General features: G+C 33.9%; 2 protein-coding genes across 4 annotated transcripts in view; one reads left to right on the top strand and one right to left on the bottom strand.

Moving 5' to 3' along the window:
- Positions 1 to 890: 890 nt before the first annotated feature.
- On the bottom strand, positions 891 to 12892 carry LOC138702837 (uncharacterized). Of its 3 annotated transcripts, none has more exons than XM_069830161.1 (3): positions 12779 to 12892; positions 10102 to 10268; positions 891 to 8750 (listed from the first exon to the last, which is right to left on the bottom strand). In XM_069830161.1, exons 2-3 carry the CDS (start codon positions 10245 to 10247, stop codon positions 8519 to 8521), a joined length of 378 nt encoding a protein of 125 aa, XP_069686262.1. In that variant the 5' UTR covers positions 10248 to 10268; positions 12779 to 12892; the 3' UTR covers positions 891 to 8518. The 3 variants fall into 3 exon arrangements, with proteins under 3 accessions (XP_069686262.1, XP_069686264.1, XP_069686263.1); XM_069830163.1 differs by lacking the exon at positions 12779 to 12892 and adding an exon at positions 12359 to 12483; XM_069830162.1 differs by lacking the exon at positions 12779 to 12892 and adding an exon at positions 12332 to 12429.
- A 257-nt stretch (positions 12893 to 13149) lies between these two features.
- Ssrp (structure specific recognition protein) overlaps positions 13150 to 25954 on the top strand; it is a 32878-nt gene continuing 20073 nt past the window's right edge. The window contains exons 1-7 of the mRNA XM_069830153.1: positions 13150 to 13313; positions 15792 to 15977; positions 18243 to 18458; positions 18850 to 18948; positions 19465 to 19544; positions 22285 to 22420; positions 23300 to 23403. Of these exons, the coding sequence (XP_069686254.1) occupies positions 13263 to 13313; positions 15792 to 15977; positions 18243 to 18458; positions 18850 to 18948; positions 19465 to 19544; positions 22285 to 22420; positions 23300 to 23403 (872 nt within the window). The 5' untranslated portion in view covers positions 13150 to 13262. The remainder of the gene's footprint in view (positions 13314 to 15791; positions 15978 to 18242; positions 18459 to 18849; positions 18949 to 19464; positions 19545 to 22284; positions 22421 to 23299; positions 23404 to 25954) is intronic.

Raw genomic sequence — 25954 nt, 5'->3', positions numbered from 1 at the left:
AGAAAAGAACTATTTTTCACATCGTATTGAACATATAAAATACTGGTAGGCTTACTGATAACCAAAAATAAGCGTGTGATAGTTGCCCCCCAACTCCTGAATGAACCTCCAAGACTACACTAAATAACAGTCTGCTATAATCTTCCAGTATTTTCCCAGTAAGATGAAGGTATAAGATACAGGTACTAGAACCAGAATTTAAACGTATGATAGTAGGCCCTAACTCCTGAATGAACCTCCAAGACTACACTGAATAACAGTCTGCTATAATCTTCCAGTATTTTTCCCCAGTGTGTTTGACGTATAAAGTATTGGTACTGATAACCTGAAATAATAATATGATTATGAATGTCAGCATGTTTAACCTTGAAACGAGTGGACCTAGGTTCAAATCATAGTAAGGAGAAGTTACGTTTTTCCGAGGTTCTTCCTCAACCCATCAAGAGCAAATGCTGGGTAACTTTCGGCGCTGGACCCTGGACTCATTTTGCTGGGATTATCACCATTTAAAACATCATAAAAGAAACCAACTAAAGGAAAAAATGGCAAAATGAGTCCAGGGTCTGACACCGAAAGTTATCCAGCATTTGCTCTTGATTGGTTGAAGGAAAACCTCCAGAGACAACTTTCCCCAACCAGGATTTGATCCCAGACTCACTAGTTTCACTCTTCCAAAGCAGTGCACTATTTGGAAGAACGTGTCTATAAGGAATTAACAAGGTGGATGCAACTGCATGTTGTAGGCCTATAAAAGGAAAAAAAATTGTGTAAAACCAAAAAAGCATTTATTTCGTCAAAAATACATCAACGAATAACATAAAGAAAACAAAGAGATTAACAAAGACTTTGGAAAACATCATGTCAATAGAATAGTATTATTGCTAACCCAAGTAATTTTTAAGCAAAGATTCATATAACAGGACAAAGCTTTACTAAAATACAGTGCAGTTTAAGGCACTAAAAATCGCAGCTGTAACAGAAAACATGAGATTCAAGTTTTATAAATTGAAGACAATATCATCAATAATGATCACAAGCTTCTGTATACTGAACAATACAATCACTAGACTCTTAAGAGAGGAAACCAGTCTGTCCCATTAGACAGGGTTGAAGCCACTGATTATTTCTACAGAAGATCGTGACCACAAAGAATAAGAGAAAGGAATGTAGCATTCTATCACATTATGCTTGGTAGGGTATCACAGAATAACCAGTAAATGAAATGCAAACCTTGAGCTGAATACATAAAATGATCTTGATATGCGTGGGAAAGCATTTATAACAGAAATATATTGTATTACATTCACAGTGCTGTCCTGATAGGAAGTACCTCAATATCAACATTTTCCTTCCCAAAAATTGTCAGTAAGATTCAAATATAGATCAATAACGCCTAATAAAATTATATATACAGGGTGAGTCATAATTATGTAGGTACTGTAAAGTATTGTAGGGTATTCAATACACCAAAACAAACATATACATTTTTGTTCATGACAGCTTCGTTGTGGGAACAGTTTAGAAATACAAACAACAGCAACTTTCTTTGAGGGATATTTATTGACATTACATTTGCTTTAAAGTTCGCGTCACCGTTTTTGGCGTGTGAAATAAGTAATGGGAACGTTAAGTGCGAGTGTTTTACATTTGCCACAGTCAGTCTGACAACTGTGTTTGGCAAATGGCTGATGTGACGTGTATAGGAAGTGGTACCATTCTCAGCTGCACTAGCAACGTACTCAAAAACTGGGCACTATATATCTAGCACACACGCCAAAAATGCTGGCGCCAGCTGTACCTTCGTTGCAGCAAATCTAAACACCATTTTATGAGTTTGCTCCTAGATCATATATGTAACAGATAGGTTGGCCTTATAGGCTCTGATGTTGACAACTTTTGTCAGGTTTACTACGCTGCCATCTAGTTGTTACATATGGAGTCACGTCATAACTCCCATTTGAATTGCATTAGCGACTGTACTGCCATCTCGTGTTCGTTTACAGCGGACGGGTGGCGATCCTGGCGGTTGTTCTCTTCAAAGTGCTGCCGATTTTAACATAGCGATGAGTTATCTGTTACATAATATATGATCTAGAGTTTGCTGCACGATCCATCATGGCGGAATGCGTGTTTTGGTCTCTTGCAACGTTCATTATTGTTAAAATCATGTCATTATCATGGAAGTCTAAACTATTTAACACGTTTGTTTGTTTTAAGGTTAAATTTATTACTGCAGTAATAGAAGCCAATATTAATTGTCCACCATTTTGCAGTCAGCTGGTCGAATTGTTTTTTTTCGACCCTCTTTTTGCTTCAGCAAAGTCATGCAAAAAAAAAAAAAAAAAAAAAAAAAAAAAAAAAAAAAAAAAAAAAACCCGCACGGAAAACAACATCAATTGTTAGTTCCGATTCTAGCCACGGGTAATTGGTAGATTAGCTTTGAAATAAAGCAATGTTGCCACATCTTCATAACAATGCAGTATCGTCTATATGTTTATATGACAAAATATGTTTGTTTTGGTGTATAGAATATTCTGCAACACTTTATAGTACATAAATACTCACCCTGTATAAATCTCTCAAGGGTAGTTACCCTTCAGTAAGGGTTGGCAAAAGATAACATATTAAATAGCTAAAAATTGTATTACCATTATTATTATTGATTTTTAAAGGAAGCTATCTGTGTGGAGGTAAGTTTATTGAATAAGTATGGTTAACAAAATTGAACATATTTTTTGTTAAAAGATAAAGAATGGGTGATTCTTACAGTATTTTTCGTGCTGATTTCAGATCTGTTTTCAAAATTTTTCTAGTATTTATACCATGTAACATTTTACCTGAAATCATATTTACTTAAAATGTGCGTGAAATAGATTTTAGGCTATACTTCGCTTGAGAAATATCACTTTTGAGTGTCCAGCAGTAGTCTGACAGAATATTAGGGCTCCATTTTTCCTGGTATAATTTTTTTTAAATCGTAAAAATATTTTTTTTCATATAGCAGAAGGACAGTGTTTTTACACATACCAATTTTCATTATTGTACAAGATAGAGTAATGGAGGGAAAAAATGTTGAATATTTCCAAAAATTTTACAGCTGTAAGCTGTACCTAACCCCTTAACAGAGTATCCTCATAGTCGCTGTTAATAAAAAATCAAGATTCGGCAAAATGCTCTCCCAAAATCGAGATGAATACAGTGTTTTATCAAGCTACATATTAAATGAGTGAGGGTCACAAATTCTAACAATTATTGCTAATTACATCAAAAATAATTGCAGGAGTGCTAAATCCTTTTACATAATGTATACTGGACATAAATAGTATGGTGTGGAAATCTCAATTTTTCAGTTTTTGATGGATACGACCTTTTAGATTAACACCGTCGATATTTTCATTATGACTACAGCTAGAAGTTTAAAAGTTTTTACAGGAATTCCAAAAGTCTTCAAACATTCAACTAAAAATTTTGGAACTGAAGGGGTGAGAATGATAGTCCAAAGCCACAATTTTAACAAAAATAGTTTTTGTGAGAGTTCTTTTCTTACACGTATGATGAAGCTACTAGTAAAATATTAGAGCTAAAATGTTCTCAACAAATAACAGATGTATACACTGAAGAATTTATGATACCGCCCGCACCGAACAGCACTGGACTCAAAACTTTTAATACACTCCCCTATGAAATTTTGTCTTTTTTTCGGCTTAGGAGTATATTATTCTCACCCCTTCAATTTTTATCATGGCAATAACAGCAGAATTTTCAGGAAAAAAAAAAAAAAAAACAAAGAAGAATCATACGGAAAGTTCTAAAACAAAGAAAAAATGTCACACATAATAGTTGAACCTGAATTTTGGTTTCTCTATATGAATCACTTTTAGACTTAATTAAAGTACTTCTTATCACAGAAACATTGCACAATTCTATTAACTGACGATTTAAAGAAAAACTCAGAAATAATCTTGCAAACATTACATACATGCCACACGACAAACTTTTCTGTGGAAGAACATAGAAGTAGGTTCAGCTTGTTTGCAACAATACGGAAGACAATTACATGTTTCTTAACCAATAATGGATCTATTTCAGAACACGCATACCTTCCTTTCCCTCTTACTCCAAAATTCCAACCTTGTGCGCACAAAATAAATTATTGGCACTGAAAAGTGCCTTTTCGTAAGCGTGATGCGCATTCGACAAACGCAGAGACAAATCTGCTTTTTCTTTAGTATTTTAAGATAATTGTTATCAATGAGGTATCCGTATACTGAATTTTTCCCAAAAATACGTTACAATTATCATTTATATGTATTATTTATAGTGATTTTTTTATAAATGTTATACTTTGACTAAGAATTTAAACATGTCAGTAAATTAATTTCAAGATTATTAAGAACTTTTATAATACTATTAACTGAAACAATGATATTCAATTTATTTTTAACTCTTTCATATCACACAAAAATATATTTTGTGCGAGATCGTGCGTATTTGCTTGTTTTCCGCACAGAACCAATACGCGGTAAGTGTGAAATACCACATTCAGTATTCCCAACATAACACACATAATTTCCCTCTTCTTACCGCTTAAGCGCGACATTAATTTTACTGCTTTAGGCTTTTAACATATTATTTTTAGAGACGTTTAACATGGTAATAATTATAAATTGGAAACTTACCACTGCAATTTCACCTAAATTGCAAAAATTAAGTAAAGTCTACTACTCCACGAAACTTATTGCATTCCTGATACAAGTAACATTAAGGAAGCCGTGAAAAAATCAACAAGATTCCAGATGCCGATGTTATTACTGCAATATGTTATATAAATAATATTGTTAAAATATTAAAATAAAAAATAAATCATTACATAACCTTACCGTTTGTTTTAAGTTCGCATTTATAGACTGGGGGAAAAAAAGACAGACGTATATCATGGCCTGCTGGAGTATAGTAAACACAGACAACATTTTACAGCAACAATGTTGAAGAAAGATATTTTGATTTTCCGAAGTTGCCGTCATTGAACAGAAACCAACATGGAGATTTCATTGCAACTAATTAGAAATTCGTCTTTCAGGTATGTAATAAACGATCTTCGCACAAAATAATGTACGATACACGAGCGGTATGTTTGTTTTCATGTTCTCGGAAATTAAAAAAGCTCAACTATGTTTCGCTTTTTCAATCTTTTCCTCGACCATGAAAACGTCGACATACCGCTCTTGTAACGTATATTACTATTTCACAGTCAAATTGTTAATGATTCTTCATCCACATAAATATCTAAAAACAGATAACAATTAAATTGATAGTTTTATCATGGAATGAAGATGTGCAGTCTTAGACACAAAAAATGACAGATCTGCTGTAATGTGAATTTGTGTAAGTCCATTTTGGGCAGCACCTGGTTTACACAACTAGGAAAAGGAAATTTATTGTGCACCTAAACATTTGTTAAAGATTAGTTATAAAACTTTATCTATAAACAGACAGAAAGAGCAACAAACAAAACTAAAGAAAAACAGAGTGGAGTCTTGCATAAGAAATTCGTTCGTGTGTAAACCTAAGCTCTCATGGAGTCAACCAAAGTCTTAGACTATGGCAGTCGGTCATTTTTTTCTCTAAGATGATACACGTACGAAAATAACAATTCAGGAATTTATTAAGTGCGTCATAATTGAAGACCTCCCAGAAATAAGGGTGTAACCAACGAATCTATAATACATGTTTCAGGAGAAAGGAACATATTTTAATTTTACTACAGAAAAAAGTATTAAAAATTTGTTTAAAAAAGCAGAAAGATTACCCAACTGAATTGTTGTTTAAACATCTCAGAGTTTTCAACATTAAACAAATGTATTATTTTATTTTATTAAAATATTTTCATAGAAGTTTTAATAACTTTGAAAGGTATATACATAAATATAGAACTAAAAATATGAATTCTCTGCGTTTGTCTGAACCAAAATGTAAAACCAATGTAGTTTTTTATCATAGCATGAGTCAAGGCCCCAGATTATTAAACAAATTTTATTCTAATATTATTTCAACCACGAATCCTCTCCAAATTAATACAAAAATATAAAAAATTGTATTGAATTTATAGTTTGGGTTTAAACATATTAAACTTTTTAATCTGTATTCACTCTCAATTTTAATTTTATTTTGTCTGTATCGGAATCCCCTCCTGAGCTCGAGTCTTACTCATTCAGGAGTGGGCTAGTTTATCTTTCATTGTGTTTATTAACTTGTATTCATTTCGAACTTACTAGCAATAAAATAAATAAATAAATTTATATTTACTAACAGAACCATTTGATTAATCAAGGATACAAGTTTATTCAGCTATTGGGTGCAATAATTTATTTTTATAAATGAATGCCTCAAAATTACTTTTTCCAATGAAGTCACATATTTCATTAGTTTGATGTTACATTCTTTTTCCAGGGAGATCTTCAAATTAAGGTTACGGAACTGTGAAATTTCTAATGTCTACACTTTTACACCAATTAATCTGATACTTTTACCACATATTTCTTACAATATGGACATGCAATACATAAATTTTCACTTTGATATTCCAATTAGTTTACTTACAATTAATTTTTGTTGTTTTTTAATACTGAATTATAATTGAATAATTTCGAGGGAAAAGTTGTTCTGGGGCCGGGAATCGAACCCGGGACCTTTGGTTAAACGTACCAACGCTCTACCAACTGAGCTATCAGGGAACTCTACCAGTAAGGTCCCGGGTTCGATGCCCGGCCCCGGAACAACTTTTCCCTCGAAATTATTCAAATCAACTTTACAGGGAGTTATACCTGAAAGTTTGATTTCAATTATAATTGTCCAAATTTTCAAAGTTTACATAATATTTCTTTAAATTTATATTTAATTTATTCCTAATAGATATATGTAAAATATGACACATGCTTTTCATATTTTTCGAATTACTTTTAAAGAAAAAATATATATTTTCCCTTTCAGTTGTTAATTTTTTTTTTTAACTTATCACATCCTCAACACCTGGTGATTTCAATACTTTCAATAGAAGAAACAACACGTGTGTCAGTTTACTTCACATGTCTTTTTTTTTTGGACTTCTGTGCAAAATTTCACTGAGATTGGAGAAAAATGCATTCATTAGAGCATTTTGAAAGTTAGAAAATGTTAAAAATTGTAAAATAGAAGGTCACAAGAGTTCGTGACTCACTGCGAAGGACTGAAGCATGTGTAACAATGGGTCTACATAACAGACAGGTGGGTATCGTAGGCTACAATACAGCATTGCCCATATCTCAACAGATATTTGTTTCCAGACACATGTTTATCGGAACTTTTTTTCTAGTTTCGACCAATGCTACTCGTGATACTTTTTTTAAACACCCTGTATACTATCGATATCCTTCCTTACTATACAGGTCTACCACACACATTTTTCTCCTGCATAACAGCTCGAAATATGAACTGAATGAAAATTAAAATTAGTTAGAATGAAGAACAAAGTCTGTCAGAATGACAGCTGAGTGACAGTTTAAAGGGCTGCAGCTCCACGCACGTTCTGGTCCCTTTCAATTCGTCCTGAGTGACTTTCAATTGTCATACGGCCAAAATAAGCACAGATTTAGAAAACTGAAACATTTTATTTTTTTGAGATAAAAACAAAATTTCCATGTTTTTTTTTTTTCGTTATTTTTACCGATCCATAGCCTTTACTAATTTATGCTGCACATTTTTACAAAATACTTTGTTCTCTCTCATTTTAACTGGTCCTCATAGTCATATGAATAACAAATCTCCTTATATAATGATTTACTATAAATATATAAATAGAATAAAGACAATATAATGTTAGTAACAGTGTTAACATCATGCAAATGTTGCTTTCAGGTAGTAGCTCCCTGTAAAGCGGGTTTGAATAATTTCAAGGAAAAATTGTTCCGCGGCCGGGTATCGATCCCGGGACCCTTTTCCTTGAAATTATTCAAACCTGCTTTACAGGGAGCTACTACCTGAAAGCCAGATTTGTGTAATACATTCGTTACTGGAGGTACGTTAACAGAAAGCCACAATTTAAGTCACACAGTATTTGTGTGCACTCAAAGTTGCATTCTAGCGTCTTGTCAGCCAATTTGAGTTGTGTGGATATAAAGGAAAAATTGTGACGGTGTCGTGTATAGTTCCTGGGGTAGCTCAGTCGGGAGAGCATTCGTGCTCTAAGCGATGGGTCCCGGGATTGATATCCGGCCCCGGAACAATTTTTCCTTGAAATTATTCAGTGTTAACATCAGTTCATGTTAGTTTGAAAAATAAATGCCACATTACAACACCTGCAAATGTTAAGTGCACTTCCTCGCCCTTGCATTTACTGAGAATACAATTTTCTCACTATAAATATGACTAAAAAACATGACCACTCTAACCCCGATCATTTCTGAGTTTTAAGCGTCACCCATCAAGCGTGCTAGTAGCAAGGTGTCAATCTTTGCAAGCTGAATGCCATTTCTACAACACATCACTTATTTTTGTTAATGGGTACGATCCTGAACTTCTGGTTTGTTCCTCCGTGCTTCTTGAAAGCGATGATGCTCGCTCCGGCCTCTTTGGATCCGCCTGCGACATCGAGTACCATGCCGGCTTCATTCCTGATCGAGAAGTCGTCGTCAAACTGCCATTTCTGTTGTGCTGACTCGTTTGGCTCGCTCAGTCTTGCTTTCTCTTCAGAGTTGCCAACTTCAAGGACGTGACTGCAAAAAAACAGATGTCACTTTAATTGGGGATTCTAGTTTTAGCAAGAACCAAGACAAACAATGGAATAGGCGTTCAGATGTGAGCATTGGAAACCAACCAATCTTCAAATGCATCATGCAGAAATTGATCAAATTCTGTCAGGCACACTACAGCCCTATGGGTAACTCTACCTCTAACATGTATGAGTACCAGGGATACGCAGCAAACACATAGAACTGCATCCCTACTACTACTCATGCCGACTGTAAAGATGGCAACCTCAATCTTCCACTACCTGTGGGCCTCCATGGTTGGGAATAGGGTTTTTATATACAAGGGCCTTGGTATTGAAAATATACAGGGCTAGTTAAAAGTCCCGCACCACCTAAATAACTTTTGAAGCATACGGTTCAGTGACATGAAACTTGGTGTGTGGTGATAACCATATACTAAGAACTCAATAATGGTATTACCAAGTTTTTTCTAACTCCAACTCTCTTATTTTAAATGGAACACCCAATATATTTTTTTATTTTTGAATAGTGCTCATTAAGAGCTTTTCAAAAAGTACCCACACTCGATACTTCTGTACAAATTCAGTGTTGCTACGTCAAGAAAACAGAAAAGTGTATCGAATATTAAAATAATAAAACACTCCTTCCTTAACAAAAACAAAACAAAGCTAGCTCACCTTCTAAATTATGTGTTCAAATTGGTAGCCCTCTGCTGCTTTACAATGTGTCACTCGATCATAGAAACCATTCAAGGAATGATTTAACCAGGATTTAGGAATATCTTGCACCACTTCCATTTTTATTTAGCAACACTGAATTTGTACAGAAGTATCAAGTGTGGGTACTTTTTGAAAAGCTCTTAATGAGCACTATTCAAAAATAAAAAAAATATATTGGGTGTTCCATTTAAAATAAGAGAGTTGGAGTTACTTCCGGTTAAACTGGAAGTAGAAAAAACTCGGTAATACCAGTATTGAGTTCTTAGCATATGGTTATCCTCACATACCTCTTCTTCTCCTCTTCTGCTAACACCACATCATCAGCAAATCTTATACACTTTAAACACTCTGTATATGAACGCGTATATCTGTTTCAGCATTCTGCACTGTGACTTACATTTAAATGATTCCGTGTAAGAAAGAGTGAAACGAAAATCTGATCCCTAATCATAAAACACAACCATCGTGCTAAGACTATTTTTATTGCCTTATAAAGAAAAAAAAAAAAAAAAAAAAAGGGTAAAGCCGCGAATAAGGTAAAGAAGAATAAGAACAATGCAAAAGGTTAAAGTTGCAAATCGTTTAACATTCAAACTTATAAATATATTATTTCATACAGTTTCAAGAATTCGTACTCATTGAACTTGCTGATGATCATGCTTTTATTGTACTTCCACTGCTGGATCTTCCTTCCATGAAATTCCTGAATGATGACCTTCGTACCGTCATTTTCAGCAGTCAAATACAACCCACTGTGTACGGACTGGATGTAGAACGCCATTTCTCGTCACGTTGGTGAGAACTACAAAAGAAATAACACTTAACATTACTGTTAATAATTTACATGCTCAGAGATCTAAAATCTGTGTACCTTCTTTTCTATTTGAATATGTCAAGATAAATTTTGGCACTAAAAACAGGAACACTGAACTAAAAGCAAAACAATAGCAACATTAATTACAAATTAGATAACTTTTATATGGTAGCTTATCAACATTAAAAACAATTAAAAAATCCGACACTGAGAATAATATTACGTAGTGCTTGATTCCATTTTCCCGCCACTATGATATTAAATTAAAAAAAAAAAACAAACAAACACTGGCATTAAAAATACATTGTTCTATTTCAATCAATTTCTCCAACAATTTCTCCCTCTGTTATATACTGCTACTGAAAAGCATCTCTCCCTCTCTCTTTCCACTCCTCCAAAAACCCATTGCTCTTTCACGAAATGACCTGTTATGTTTCCTACGATCAAATTTGCTTTCGCCTATTTCAACTATCTTACATCTTCAACTTTTTTGTTGTGTAGCCTACTTCAATATATTCAACTACAACCTCATCAATAAATTGCCTCCAGTCTGTAATAGTGTGATCTCCAAAGAATTATTCCTTTTCAATTTGTACATTCGTACAACCATTTACAATATCATAAGTTAACAACATTATTTCTTGCATTGTTAATTTGCTCTGTGTGAACCATGATCCAAATCTTAACGATTTCGTTTTCCCACACTGTTTACCTTGTATTTTTCAATGACATGTCCACATGAGTCCATCTCGTTTATATTTACATCTCTTTAAACTCATCCCAGAATTACATGTTTCGCAAAACATTTCACTCCACAATCACATAAAAAAACCACACAACATTCATGGATAATTCCATCTCTAGGGTTACATTTTAAACTAACAGGAAGAATTTAATTCACTTCGTTATATTTAACTATAGCATTCGAAATTGCCGCCATGATTATGATCAAACCACCGCCTGCTTGCACATTCAATGATCAAACGTGTAACATGAATCACTATAGGAATACATGAATACATCTCGGTACATTATCTACTCTAATATAAATTGGACAGATGAAATAATAAATCCGTCATTATCTGTAACTAGAGTTCCTTTATAATGAGAGTTGAGACGTTGATCCCATCAATAATTAAAATATGTAATGATTTGATACCATTGAAAATGGAAAAACAAAACTCAAGAAGTAAAACCATACGCCTTATAAAATATTAAACGAATTTCATACATAATTTTATAATGTATTGTATTACTTTATAATATCATAACAATAAAATTATTATTACAGCTAGTTTATCACTGAGGAATAAGAAAAAACTGTTAACTTGAATTTATTGGAAGCAAAGCAGTTACTGAATTATGCAACAAGGTAGGCGATGGTTGCATCCTGTCTCAATTCTATATTCAATTATTACCGAGGAACTCAGATGTATCTACACGGTTCAAATTTTTTTTTTTTCAAATTCATGCATGCAAATTGATATTTAATATTAATTAATATATATACGTAATGAAAATGACGTCCAAAACGGCGCACCATGTAGACACAAAATCTTCATGCATCTTAACTGAACGCGCGTTTTTAAGCTTTATTCTTTCAATGTTCTTTCCAGATTGCATGCCTATGCACATGGAAAATTGAACCGTGTAGATGCAGCTTAGATAAAAGCTGGTTGGTGCTGCACCTACCGTTGGAATTTGAAAATACTCTGTTTTAGTGAAAGCATTGTTAAAATGATCTTAGGAGCAGGCAGCAACTCGTTGGCAGGCAGTGGATCAAACTAATTTTACAACAATATTGATTGGTTGGCAATGGCAACATAATAAAAACTATATCGATAATTGATTGAAAGGGTACTTCCGTTTCCGTTTTTTTTTTTTTTTTTTGCGACAATGCATATTTTTATATTTAGAATGGGTGCTATAATACATCTGTTCCAAAATAAAATAACAGAAAGAGATTCATTCTTGAATTTTATGTGTGGATTTTACTGAACATTTAACAAAACCTAATGTTTCTTTTAAAAACGAAAAATAATACCGTTTACCTTTACAGCACAGCCTTTACAGTTTACCTTTCAGCCCAAAAAGCTCCAGTCAGCACTCAGCAGACAACTGCACACTGTAGTACTGTACATACACTTTTGTATCACACACACACACACATCGGGAGTATTATTTTAGCGGTGATATCATGCATTGAAAGAAAGGAAGAAATTGAGACGAATGACGAATAGCACTAATTAAAAGAACATTTTGCAATCAGGCATTAATTGCGTATTTATGAATCATAGTCATTTGACTATGAGATGTTATTTATTAGTATTAATAATTTATTTTCGCTTCACGTGAATATTAATGACACTGATTTACATACAGGATAAATCGAATAACGACCAGAATACAGTTCTCCAAAAGATCCGAATAACAAGTCACATGTGTCAAGTTTCCTTCAGAGATATTCTATGTTTATATATATTTACCAATAATCTCACCTTTACAACACGACACTGTTATTATAAAATATGTTAAGAATAATTTAGGCAATCTTCGAGTTTGTCTTCAAATCCTCTCCTCCCCCCCGCCAACCAACAAAATTTGAAGGTCATTGTCAGAGCCATCTATTGGAGTCTGGAGTTACAACGTTACAATATTTACCAGAAAAATTTCTTTATGCAATTAAACTATAAAACGTCTTTGGTAATTACATGTAATTTTATGGTAACTCACATTAGTTTGAGCAATACGGGATTAGTATTAAAGAAAAATTTATAACGACACAATAAATGCGCAAAATATGAATTAATTTAAAACCATTCCGAAGAGCAATTGAGAAATTCCATTATACAATGTTGCTGAGCCTGTATAGACATCGTTAACAGAGGTGTCGCCATTTTCCCGGGTTAGGAGGGTTTTGTGTTGGGAATGGTGCAAATATTGAAGTAATAGTAATATAAAGTGAAATTAGTATTCTATAAAATGGATTTCTTGGAATATTCCGATGTATCGGCCGAGGTAAAGGGAGCTATGGTAAGTGAAATTCATTTACTAACCTAAATTATAATTAGATTTGAAAAGTATTGCTTTGAGGTTAAGTATACAAAGGACGAGGCTAATAAATAATATAATATTATTTTGTGTCTATTTTTTGGGGGACAAAGTAGACATGAGAAAAAATTAAAATAATTTTAATCTTACACCGATTGCTTCTTATGGCTGCTGCGAAATCTGTTGAGGCGATTCTTATAAATGTATTGTACGCTAATGAAATTATGTTCGCAATTAATATTATCCTACAACCAACATTAGAAATGTAATTTAACAGTGAAAAGAAATGGAGAAATAATGTACACTTAGGAATGTAATGGAAATTAGACGATAACGTTTTGTTAGAATATGATAGATAATTACGTCAATTTTGTATCAGCCATAATAAGTAACTGGTTTGTGTGAGAAAACCAAAAATTATATATGTTGCGCAATATCCAGTGATGCAGCCGTTTAAGTATAAACTAGCGTTCAGGTAGTTCCCTTCATACACCTCTTATACACCTTACATACCGTATTCAGTAATACGAATCTGTGGCAAGTTAGGTTTGGTTTGTTGGCTTTAATTATATCTATCTTGCATATACGATCAATTGCTTCTATACAACAAAAAATCCCATATAAATTCAACAATTTTCACTTCCGAAATCACCGGAATTACCTCACCGCTAGTTTCACCATTTCACGTGTTAAATACTAGGTACGGTACCTTGTTGACTAGTTTCAGGCCGTTGTAGGCTATCTGTCTTCAGAAGATAGCCCACAACAGGCTATGACCAAAGGGTAAATACAAGAAGGATTACAGTATAATGGTCCTCAACCCTTCCTTCCACATTTTTCTAAAAGTGAACCCGGGGAAATTCCAAGGCCGAGTACACAGTAGCATACCTCTAGTGGGAAGAGGTGCGAAATCAGTCAGTGCCTACTACCTACATGGCCAGATTAGATTCAAGTTTTGAACTGTGAACATCAGGATGTCGAAGCGTAAAGTGTTTTTAAGTTGGAAGATAAAGCGAACATTATTACTGCTACTGAACGTGGTCTGTCCCAAGTGGACATTAATATTGTATGTATAGCAACGTCAGTAGTATAAAAACGTAACACTTCGGTTTTGGTGAACCTCGGATATAGTGAACAAAATATGCTGGTCAACAGAGGTTCACTATAACCGGAGTTGATTGTAATTATATGTTTTTGGCTTTTAGGGATCTACAGCAACGACTCATGTACCGTATTGTATTGTATTTATTAACATTCCATGGTATTCATACATTGCTTACAGCTAGAATATGGAACAAGTCAAAAAACTTAATACTACCTATTATAAAAATCTTAATTCATAGTCACAGTCTAGATGAAATATATACAGACGAGATTTACAATATAGTCTACTAGTACAACACAAAGTTTTAGCATCAATTTCATGAAGTGTTATTGAATGTCATGAATTCACCTACAGAATAGAAGGCGTGAGAAATTAGGTACTTCTTCAATTTGGCTCTAAATAATCTTATGTTTTGAGTTTCATTTTTTATATCGATAGGGGTCCACACCTGTGGAGTAACGGTCAGTGCGTCTGGCCGCGAAACCAGGTGGCCTGGGTTCGAATCCCAGTCGGGGCAAGTTACCCGGTTGAGGTTTTTTTCCGGGGTTTTTCCCCAACCCAATGCGAGCAAATGCTGGGTAACTTTCGGTGCTGGACCCCGGACTCATTTCACCGGCATTATCACCTTAATTTCATTCAGACGCTAAATAACCTAGATGTTGATACAGTGTCGTAAAATAACCCAATAAAATTAAAAAGAAATAAATAAAATATATCGATAAGAAGGCTGTTAAAAATTTTTACTGCCATATAACGCACTCCTTTTTGATAGCACGATAGACTTGCCGATGGAGTATGAAAGTCATTTCTTTGACGTGTATTTATGCTATGAACTGTTGAATTAGTTACAAAGTTTTCACGATTACATACGAGGAAGATTATTAATGAAAAGATATACTGACAAGCCATGGGCATTATTTGTAGTTTTTTGAAAATAGTCCTACAAGATTCCCTAGTAGTATTTGTAGTATTTTGGGGATCTCTGTTTTTATCTTTGTTGTTTTCTTTTTCATTTACTATCATTTCTCACTTTCTCTGCACTTATCACTTTATTCTTACCCTTCTTTTCTTCTCATTCTCTTCGTTTTCTCACTCTTGTTTCCCTTCACTCTCCAATTATTTTCGTGTTTTTGTTCTCATTTTCCACATATTTTCCCTCACTCTTCTCTTATCTTATCTTCTCTCCCATTACCTTACCTCCTTCACTCGTTATTTTGTCTTCATCCTCTTACTCACGTCTATCTCGTCCTCATTTTCACCCCAAACCTCCCTGTTCCTGCAGTTCTAATCTATGAAGTGTTGTTTTAATGTGGAACAATGTAAGGAGCGCTACGTGTGTATTTGTGTTTGATTAGTGCCCCGGACGGCTGAAGTTGACAGATCAGCACATCATCTTCAAGAACAGCAAGACAGGGAAGGTTGAGCAGATCACAGCCTCTGATATGGACATTGTGAACTGGCAGAAGTTGGTTGGAACTTGGGGCATACGCATCTTCTTAAAGAATGGAACACTTCACAGATTTGGAGGCTTCAAAGAAGGTGTAAGTATGTTATGAACATAAGGTCTGATTACTCAAATTTAATGTACCATTGTAAGTTTGCTTTATATATGAAATTGTACTGGTATATTAAATAAAAAAAAAAACACGGTTCCGGACAATTGGCCACAGAAAATTGGTAACTGGGACAATTGGCCACAGAAAATTGGTAATAGGGACAATTCGCCACAGATAGACAATTTGCCACAAACAGACTATTTACCACACCGTCCATTATCCAAAAATGGGACCATAACAGTTTATTTAAATGTGAATTAGTGGCAAATATGATAACTTTCACGTTGTCCTCCGGTTCAAAATACAACAACCAACTTTCTCCTTGTACGGTCTTAGTGTATCTGTCGGCTATAGCGTTCAGTTCGTCAATATTCTTTGGTTCAGGTGATAGGCGCAGCTTCCTGGCACGGCGCACAGTTTTTTTAATAGATGGTTTCTTCGGTAGATTCACATTGGCTTCGCTTGCAATACGCTGTAACTCATTTTGAATAATGATAGACTTTGGTTCTCGGGAAGTCCCCGCCCTTGCCTTCATGTTCTCTACACATTCCTTTGCCTTAATCCTTCCCCAGTCTGCAGAATGATTCTTGTGTTCAGACGGTTCTTTGACGACACTGCTTCCATCTTCTGCTAACGTGACTGTTGCATTACACCCGCCACGCATGTCACGGTGCCAAACAACTCCATTCTCATTTTCTCTAAGTCTCGTGTACATGTAGCCAAGATACATTAATTTGTCAGAGCCTCTTTCTGATTTTGTGAAGCGAATTTCTTCCGCCATAGTTACTAATTAGTTTACAGCTTTTGGATTTGTCTTGTGTTATCATAGAAATCTATTATAAATTGTTGCGAATTTGAGTATTGCCTTGAATTTTAATGTGTGGCTAATTGTCTTTGATACGAATTTCAATTAGCCTATGTGGCGAGTTGCCTCTGTGGCCAGTTGTCCCCTACCCAATAAAACACTGTACATATCTGAAATAACGTCTGAAAAGACTTGATTTCTGATTACTTATATATAAATAAGAAAAATATGAGATATTATGTAAAAAGTATTGTTATTTGTTATTATGTGCAGAGTTATTTTTATTTTTGGGTTCTAATTTCTGGCCCCATGGTAATCCACAGTCATTTCATTATCTTTGTAGCCTAGTGAAAAAGTCTCACTATTTCAGGATTAGCTTCTCTTGTCTCTTGTTTTGTCAAAGAACAGAATTGTTATGAGACGTGTAAAATCTATGAGCTATTATCATCTTAGTGATATTCATTTTCATCATCATCATCATCATCTCCTTCATGGATTAGATCATTACTGATCTGTTCTGGCTCCAAAGTATAGTTGATCACTCCATCTTTTGGTTGATCGTCCTCGACTTCTGAGACCTTGAGGCTTATAATTTAGGAACATACGGGGCAGCCTTTCTTCATTCATTCTGCTGACGTGTTCAAACCATTTATTTCTATATTCTTCTATTTTTGTTACTATGCTGACTATTTGTAGTTCTTTGCGAATATCTTCATTCCTTTTCTTGTCTAAAAGAGTATATCCTGCTACATATCGAAGAAATCTCATTTCTGCTGCTTCCACTCTTCTTATCATGCTTTTATTAAGGGTCCAGCATTCCGAGCCATACATCAATACAGGCAAAGCTAAAACGTTATAGAACTTGAGTAGAGTTTCTCTTCTGGTTTTCCTTCCTAGTGTTCTCTTAATTGTACCACAAATATGTTGGAACAGATTTAATTTTCTGTTAATGTTCTTTGTCCTATCATTTCCTAGGAAGACCCCTAAATAGTTAAAATCAGTTGCCTGTTCTATTAAAAGATTATTCACTACTATTTTGGCTCTTACTATTCATTTTTTTCTTCTTTAATTTATGATTTTATTGCGCATGTATTTATGTTTGATCAGTAACACTGTCGAACTTCTTTTAGTAGCTTTTATTAGGGAAAAGTTAAGTTACTGCTAATATTAACCATTATAAAATGCTGTAATTTAGCTTTTTAGTTTGGAACATTAAAGATTTTAAATAGCTGTTATAAAATATCTGTTACAATTTATGAACATCAATTAACATTATAAGCTATATGAATAAGTAGTGACATTTTTACAATAAGCTAAATTACATATTTGCCAATAATCACTACCAAAGAGGCCAAACATTTTTTAACGAAATACCGTACTTACATGTAACATTTCGTGTAATTTGACTGATGAAACATTTTCTTTTTCTTAACCTGTTAATTTAGGAGCAAGAGAAAATAGCGAAGTTCTTCACTTCAAATTACAAGAAGGAAATGTTGGAGAAGGAATTGAGTCTGAAGGGCTGGAACTGGGGCACTGCAAAGTTCAATGGCGCAGTTCTGAGTTTTGAAATCGGCAGCAACACAGCCTTTGAGGTCCCTCTGAACCACGTATCACAGTGTACAACTGGCAAAAATGAAGTCACATTGGAATTTCATCAGGTACGTTTAATTGTATATCAACTCAAATATATATATATATATATATATATATATATATATATATATATATATATATATAATTAATTTCAGGTGGTTATTCTTTTGTGATATTTCAAACAAAAGAGTTTAATAAAATTTTGCTCGTTTTTACTTCCTTTTTCGAGATAAAGATTGTTTTATATTAAACATTTCATAATATGTTCTAGGAAAGCCATTGATTTAATTCCCAATATGCTTAGTCAGTTTAAGAGAGCATTGTATTATGATAATAAACGATTGAAATAATTTTAGTTCTGTTCCTTAAATGTGCAGAAATTTTGCCTCAATAAATGTAGCTTTTCGTTGTGCAAAGAAATTTTACATTGTTACATTTGTTTGAATCAAATTACAGAATGACGATGCACCTGTAAGTTTAATGGAGATGAGATTCCACATACCTTCAAGTGAACTGGCAGGTGACGTCGATCCTGTAGAAGCCTTCCACCAACAGGTAAACAGCTGTATTGTTAATACTATTTTTAATCACAATCATAATTTGTTAATCATGCTAATGAAAATGTGGTATATTTGAACGCTGAATTTACATTTCTGCAGTTTATACTTCCTCCCCCTTTTCGGTTTCTCTAGTTTTCTGTATTCAACATGCATATTTTACCCTGCATTTATATCGGCCAAATTTCAGATTTGTCCCAATTGACTGCAAGTTTACCTTCACTCACACAGCTGTTTTGACCTAAATGGCAACAAATTACAAAGTAAAGTAAATTCACGTCATGAATGCTTACAGCCAACACAACATACTGTACAACATAAGTGAGAAACCTCTTATCCTATCGCAGAGGCATTGTAATAGTGGAACTTTATCTTTTGTATGAAGTTCATACTCAAATTTTTATGTAAAGAATCATTATCTAAAATGTATCCTTACTATTTCGACCAGAATATACTATTCATCACGTTAGCCAGTAGCTACTACATTAATGACACAATTGTATTTTGTTACCAGGTAATGAAGCAAGCCAGTGTTATCAGCTTGTCTGGAGACGCCATCACCATATTCAAGGAAATTCAGTGTCTTACACCTCGGTATGTACACCACTATATTGTGGCATTTAAATCCTGCAAGGAACATACACTGAAAATATATTGCGTGCCAGAGTGCTGCATTGGAGTTAAATCGCTCGCTTGAACTCTGTCGAGTGTCGCACCCTCGAGTGAGATAAGATCGGTCGTGATACGCTCGTAATAAATAGAAGCACAGTACAAGGTCATCTCACTGACATGTCTTATCTTGTATGGAAGGCGACAGATAAGATACACATGTTTTGGTCACACCGTAAAAATAAGGCTTTATTTTCTGCGTTTATGACAAATGTCTAATGGAACATACCAAAACGGTAACATGGAGTTATAAATAAAATAGTATGAAAAACTTCAATATACAGTTAATATTGTTAATTAATAATTATTCAATATTTGATTTACCACATATATAATATGATAGGTCCATACATAGTGTTCCGCCTATACACTGCGACAATGTAGAAACGTTTCAAAAAATATTATTGATATAGCAGTAGATTAATAACAATATTAGTACAGAGATAACGTCACAGAAAATATAATAAAACGAATAATCATGCGGCACAACTGTTACAGACGCAAAGATTGATACACTAATTATTAGAGTTTATTATTTTTACTAGAAAACTTGATACAGTTCTTGCATTATCGTGATTGTGTTCTCCGTTTATAATAATTACATTTATATCCAATAACATCTATCAGATGTGGCAAAAACAAAATCACTCCTGTGTGGAAAAAAAAAAAAAAAAAAAAACATTTACCTACAACATTTATATTACATTTTAAAGCAAGTTTTGTAGTTGTACTATGGAGAGGTTAGTTAAACACTGCAAAGTTTTGAAATGATAAACATCTATGATGTTACTACACAGTTCATCACTGTAACAAGAAGGAATGTCTAATGCTCGGCTTATACCGTTCGAGGATTTATCACTCGTGACAATTTTACCCATCATGCATGTGCGCTACCTATCGGATTATGCTATGAACTATTTGGCGCTCGAGCGAAAACGTCCGATGCAGACCTCTGTTGCATACAATACTATAAGTTCTCACTTTTCTGTATCTGATGTTACATGTTTTTTTTTTTTGCAATGGGTATCTGTAAGTATCTCAGCTCTGAAAATATTATGAGGATAAGTGGGGAGAAGAGGGAAATGCAATAAGTAGAGAGAAGGTAGACAGTTTCTGGAATACTAGAAGGTAATGTATAGAATGACAAAAAATGGGATGGGAAGATGAGGAAAATAAGGCCGTGTCCTGCATGGGGTGCAGGTGCGAGTGGCAGGAACGTAATGCACTGCTATACGTAATTTTGTTGCCAAGCACACAGATGAAAGAAACGAACTTTATCAGTTGTAAAATAAGTCTTTATTCGTATGAAATACAATATAAGATAAACTATGTGCTAAACATTTACACAAAGTAACAAATAATTTAATGCATGTTTAAAATTAAGAATTTCAAATGGATTAACATTGTATACACCATGTGTTTGGTAGTGTAAAGAATAAGGGTGCAAGTGTAAGTGGAAATCTAGTATGTGAAAGTGAAAGCGTGGGGGGGGGGGAATAAAAGAGGAATAGGAGAAGAAATAAATAGAAAGAAAGACAAAGACAAAAAAGGCAGAGACGAACAGTAAAGAAAGGTCAGAACCTGCGACAGTTGAGGATATAGTAGATATATTTGATATGTTTAAAAAAATGTGGATGTGATCAAAAAGTGCCAGTAAAGTGAAACTGGAAAAGATCGAGAAGTATAGGGGAGAGAGAAAGTGTATAAGCAGATGTGTAGAATAAAATATAAGTATTTATAGGAAGTGAGAATAATGGCAAAGGATTAGGTGTAAGCAGAATAGTGAGAAAGTGAAAGCTAGCGCAAATAGGAATGAGTGAAAATAGTGAGAAAGGGTTAAGAGAAGTGAACAAGTGACAGCATAAAATTAGTACTAACATTTGAACGTTGCAACAGTAAATGAATATAAGAGAAAGATAGAAGAAAAGGTCAAAGAACAAATAGGACAAATAATTCAATATGATAATTTATAGAGATAAATTGAAATTGAGATTTTAGTGAATAGTAGTTAGAGGATAAAGGGGGTGTGAAAGGAGTATAGAATATTAGATATATTAGGATTAATGAACAAATAGAGAATAGCAAATGAAATGTAGGAGAAATACTGAAGGGGAGATTGACCAAGTAACAAAAAACGTACATAGTGTAATTGGGAGTATTTGTGTAGACGTGTACTGCAAATAATGTGTTATTGTAATAATATGTTAATGGTGGCACCAGATACAGAAATATGAGATACACCATTGCATGTAAAGAAGTGCTGTGAAGAAATATATCATATACACCATGTGTTTGCAACAGTCGAAAGAAATAGAAATTCTCACTGTGAAAGTTAAATGATATCACTGAATAGATATTCACTTACATTAATTTTTTTTGGAGAACATAGTTTCCACAGTGCTGTATCTGAATCTGCAGTATATTGATGTGTGCTTTATCAGGCTTTCACTGTACCATGAGAGAAATATTACCTATATAAGTGGAAATCAGTACGATCAAAGTTCGTGTTTCATGCCTGTATCACAATAATAAGCATATTACCTTGTTCATCATGTTGAAGGAGAGTATACTGAGTGCTGTGTTCTGATGTTAACCTGTTAGAATCTTACCTGCAAAATACAAAGCTTAGTAGTCATAATTAACTGTGTTTCTTGTCCCCTTTCAGTGGTCGCTATGACATCAAGATCTACCAGTCATTCTTCCAGCTCCATGGTAAAACTTTCGACTACAAGATTCCAATGTCGACTGTACTTCGATTGTTCATTCTTCCACACAAGGACAGCAGACAGATGTTCTTTGTTGTGAGTAAAAAACATATCATAAAGACGTGTTTTAACCTTCCTCCACACAAAAAATGATTTTTGAAATGTTTGTGTTATTAGTAAAGTCGTGCAAAAGTGTTTTTATTTTTAAGAAAAATTCGTTTTAAAATTTCAAGATTTCGATGTTATTGCCAATTTGGCCATGTTATTTTAAAAGTATATTACTCAAGTTTTATAATCCTGGCTTAAGGTATTAAACAAAATAAGAGTGGCATATGCAGCATTTTCGACATCAGTTTCAGTTTTTACAAATTACGTATATAGATTTGTTGCACTAATTGACATAAGATTTGGATTGTAGCTAGTCTACTGATTTTCATTCATTTGTTGACAAAATGGCGGAACGAAATGTGTCATAAAATGGTGGAAGTGATGAAAATATTACTTTAAAACACATTATTCAAATTGCTGGAATTAGTTTAAAAACCTGAATAATGTTTTTTGCATTGTTATACAATTCGCGATATTTCGCAATTTAAAATTTCTTTATTTTGGGGGTTATGGGGAGAAATGTAAAGAAATGGTGCAAAAAATTTAGAACGGTAATTCATATTACCGCATCTCGGGAATTTCTCGGATCTCTGCTTATTTTGAATCATATTTGTCTCGTGTAACAGTAAAATATTTCGTACCAAGAGATTTGTTGTGTATTGTATTATACATAATCACTTATATAACACTATAATATAATATTAATTTCTTTCAGTTACTTTTCATTGTACTTTTGTCTCATGTTTCTTCACAAATGACTTTTGTTTTGTATTCTGGATCCTAGTGGCCAGCTGTGGATGTTGGCTAGATGTCCTACTTGTGAAATAAATAATGTAGAGTTAATAATCAAAGTAATTGTGTTTTCAGGTGAGTTTGGACCCTCCCATTAAGCAGGGTCAGACCAGGTATCACTACCTGGTGTTCCTTTTTGGTCAGGAAGAGGATATCACCATTGAATTACCCTTCTCAGAGTATGTAACTATATTATAAAGAGATTTGAAGATCCTGTGTGTCCAGATGGAAGGTATCCAAAATTTAAGAATATACGTATCTCAGTATTTTTTGTGCACACTTTTGGTTTGCGCCATCACAAAGAGAATCTCATCTTTCAAGCACATGCATCAGCTGGTGACTTTAGTTAAGCTCAGGAAACAGTTTCTACACTGCTGGACAAGGTTGTGGCTAGCCAAGTTACAGGTCTGTTAATGACTGTACAGATCAATTTGGACGATAACCACTAACACAGAAAAGCATCCTGTTCTGGAATTACGGACTGAGGACTGTATGAAGTTATGTTTTTTTTTTTTGGATGCCTTTCCTCTGGACACTCTGTATAAAAGTGTTAAAGTGTCTGCATATGTTGAGTACCATCAATGGGTAGTGGGCTAGGCAGTCTTGTGTTTGGATTCATTTTCTTAAAATGCATTGATGTTACAGTTTTTGATCCTTCACACTGATACCAAAATAATGCTGGGTAACTTTCGGTGCTGGACCCCGGACTGATTTCACCGGCATTATCACCTTCATCTCATTCAGATGCTAAATAACCTAGATGTTGATACAGCGTCGTAAAATAACCCAATAAAAAAAGATACCAAATTTTTAGTTTCGATACTTGATACTACAACTTCAATCTGCATATATACTTTTTTTATATTTTCTGTTGACGTAATGAAAAACCGTTTTATGAAAATTTTAGATAACTATATATTTGTTTTATGTACAGGGTGTAAACGTATAGATGTCGAAAATTTTATTGGTGTTAAGGATGATGTTCCTGAAGAAAAAAGTTAGAGATTTTCGAAATTCTGAATTTTAAACTAAAAAATGTACATGTTTTCTAAACAGGTGATAACATTTAGACTACTTCAGAAACACATTGTTGCTTAATATTAATCAATTTTTTTTTTAACGACACACTAAAGCAGGCATTCATAGTGGTCTGCAAGTGCATATCTTTCTTGGGCTTGCAAAGCAGATATTACATTATAATTATTTTAAAAGAGAATTCAGCACAATTTTGACATTAATGGCTGAAAATTGAAATAAAATAACAAAATAATAAGTTTAATAATTAAATTAGCTCTTAATTCATAAATATAAATCATTAAATAGGTCTTTTTTCTATTAATAGCCGATACTGAACACAAACTTCAACAAGCTGTTATAGAAACATTGAAGGGAAGAGGGATGAGACTAAATTATATTAAGACTAAAGTCATGATGGCAGCAAGGACAGAAGACCAGAGAAAGGAGATTAAGATTGAGAGTGAGGGAAAACAGCTGCACCAGGTGGAAAGTTATGAATACCGGTATTTGGGAACAGTGATACATCAAACTGGAAAAATACAAGAAGAAATACGCAAGAGAATTCAGAAAACTGTTGTTGTTATCTAATGCCGGGCTTTGGCAACGAAGCCCTTAGCGTTCTTGCTCTCCAATATTTCTCTGTGGTGGATCCATCAGGTAGAACTTCACAGGTTATGAGATGATCTTCAGTCATTTCTTCTTCTTTGTTGCATAGAAGGCAATTTGGATTTGTGTAAATTCCTATTTTATTCAAGTGTTTGGCCAAATAATCGTGTTCTGTAAGCAGTCTGAATTTTGCTACTGCAGATTTACGTGGGATTTCTGGAATAATTTCTGTTTTTTTTTATTAAAATGCTCCATTTTTTATCTTTGGTTTTGGTACATAGTGCTTGGTTTTGCTTGATTTTATATTTATTTCTAATTAGTCTTTTGATGGATGTAAAAGGTAGGCTTGTATTTGTATTCTGAATTAAATTGGATCCTTTTTTGGCAAGAAAGTCAGCAGTTTCATTTCCAGCAATTCCGCAATGTGCAGGTATCCAATGCAATTGAATTCTTTTCTGTAGTTTTTGAAGTTGTTGGATCATTTTGTGACATTCTTTAATTTGGATTGACATAATTTTATATGAATTTATTGCATATAATGCTGCTTTAGAATCAGAGAGAATGACAGCATTTTGAAATTTATCTATTCTGTATAGTAGTTGTTGGAATGAGATATGAATAGCCATTATTTCCGCATCAAAATTTGTTGTATGATGTCCTGCTGGTTGATAAAATGAGAATAACGCACACGTAATTCCTGATCCTGAGTTGTTATCGATAGTAGACCCATCTGTGTAGATATGTAACCATTTTTCTGGTGGGTATCTATTGTTCACAGCTTCTAATGCCAGCGCTTTTAGTACAGGTTTGGAAGTTTCAGATTTTGTAACTGGTTCTTCTAAATCTAGTTGAATGTTAATTGGTTCGAAGGTTAGAGGGTTGCCGATTTTAACGTAGCGAGGAGTTATCTGTTATATATATGCTCTAGGGTATTAGGAAAAGAAGAAGTAGAAAAGAAAACTGAAACAAGAATGTATAAAACAGTAATAGAACCAATCCTTACGTATGGCAGTGAAAGTTGGACGATGGCTAACTGTGATACAAGTATCATAAATGCAATGCAAATGAAAAGTTTGAGAAGAATTGTAAAGAAAACACGAAGAGATA

The sequence above is a fragment of the Periplaneta americana genome, chromosome 7, assembly GCF_040183065.1.
Source record: "Periplaneta americana isolate PAMFEO1 chromosome 7, P.americana_PAMFEO1_priV1, whole genome shotgun sequence".
Lineage (NCBI taxonomy): Eukaryota > Metazoa > Arthropoda > Insecta > Blattodea > Blattidae > Periplaneta > Periplaneta americana.
This window is presented reverse-complemented; position numbering and strand designations above follow the sequence as displayed.

What these genes read in the sequence shown, in the direction of transcription:
- LOC138702837 (XM_069830161.1), bottom strand. Translation starts at nt 10,247, where the DNA reads ATGGCGTTCTACATCCAGTCCGTACACAGTGGGTTGTATTTGACTGCT. An exon ending in ATCATCAGCAAGTTCAATGA is followed by an intron (nt 8,751 to 10,101) that starts GTACGAATTCTT and finishes GTTTTTTTGCAG; the next exon opens with TCACGTCCTTGAAGTTGGCA.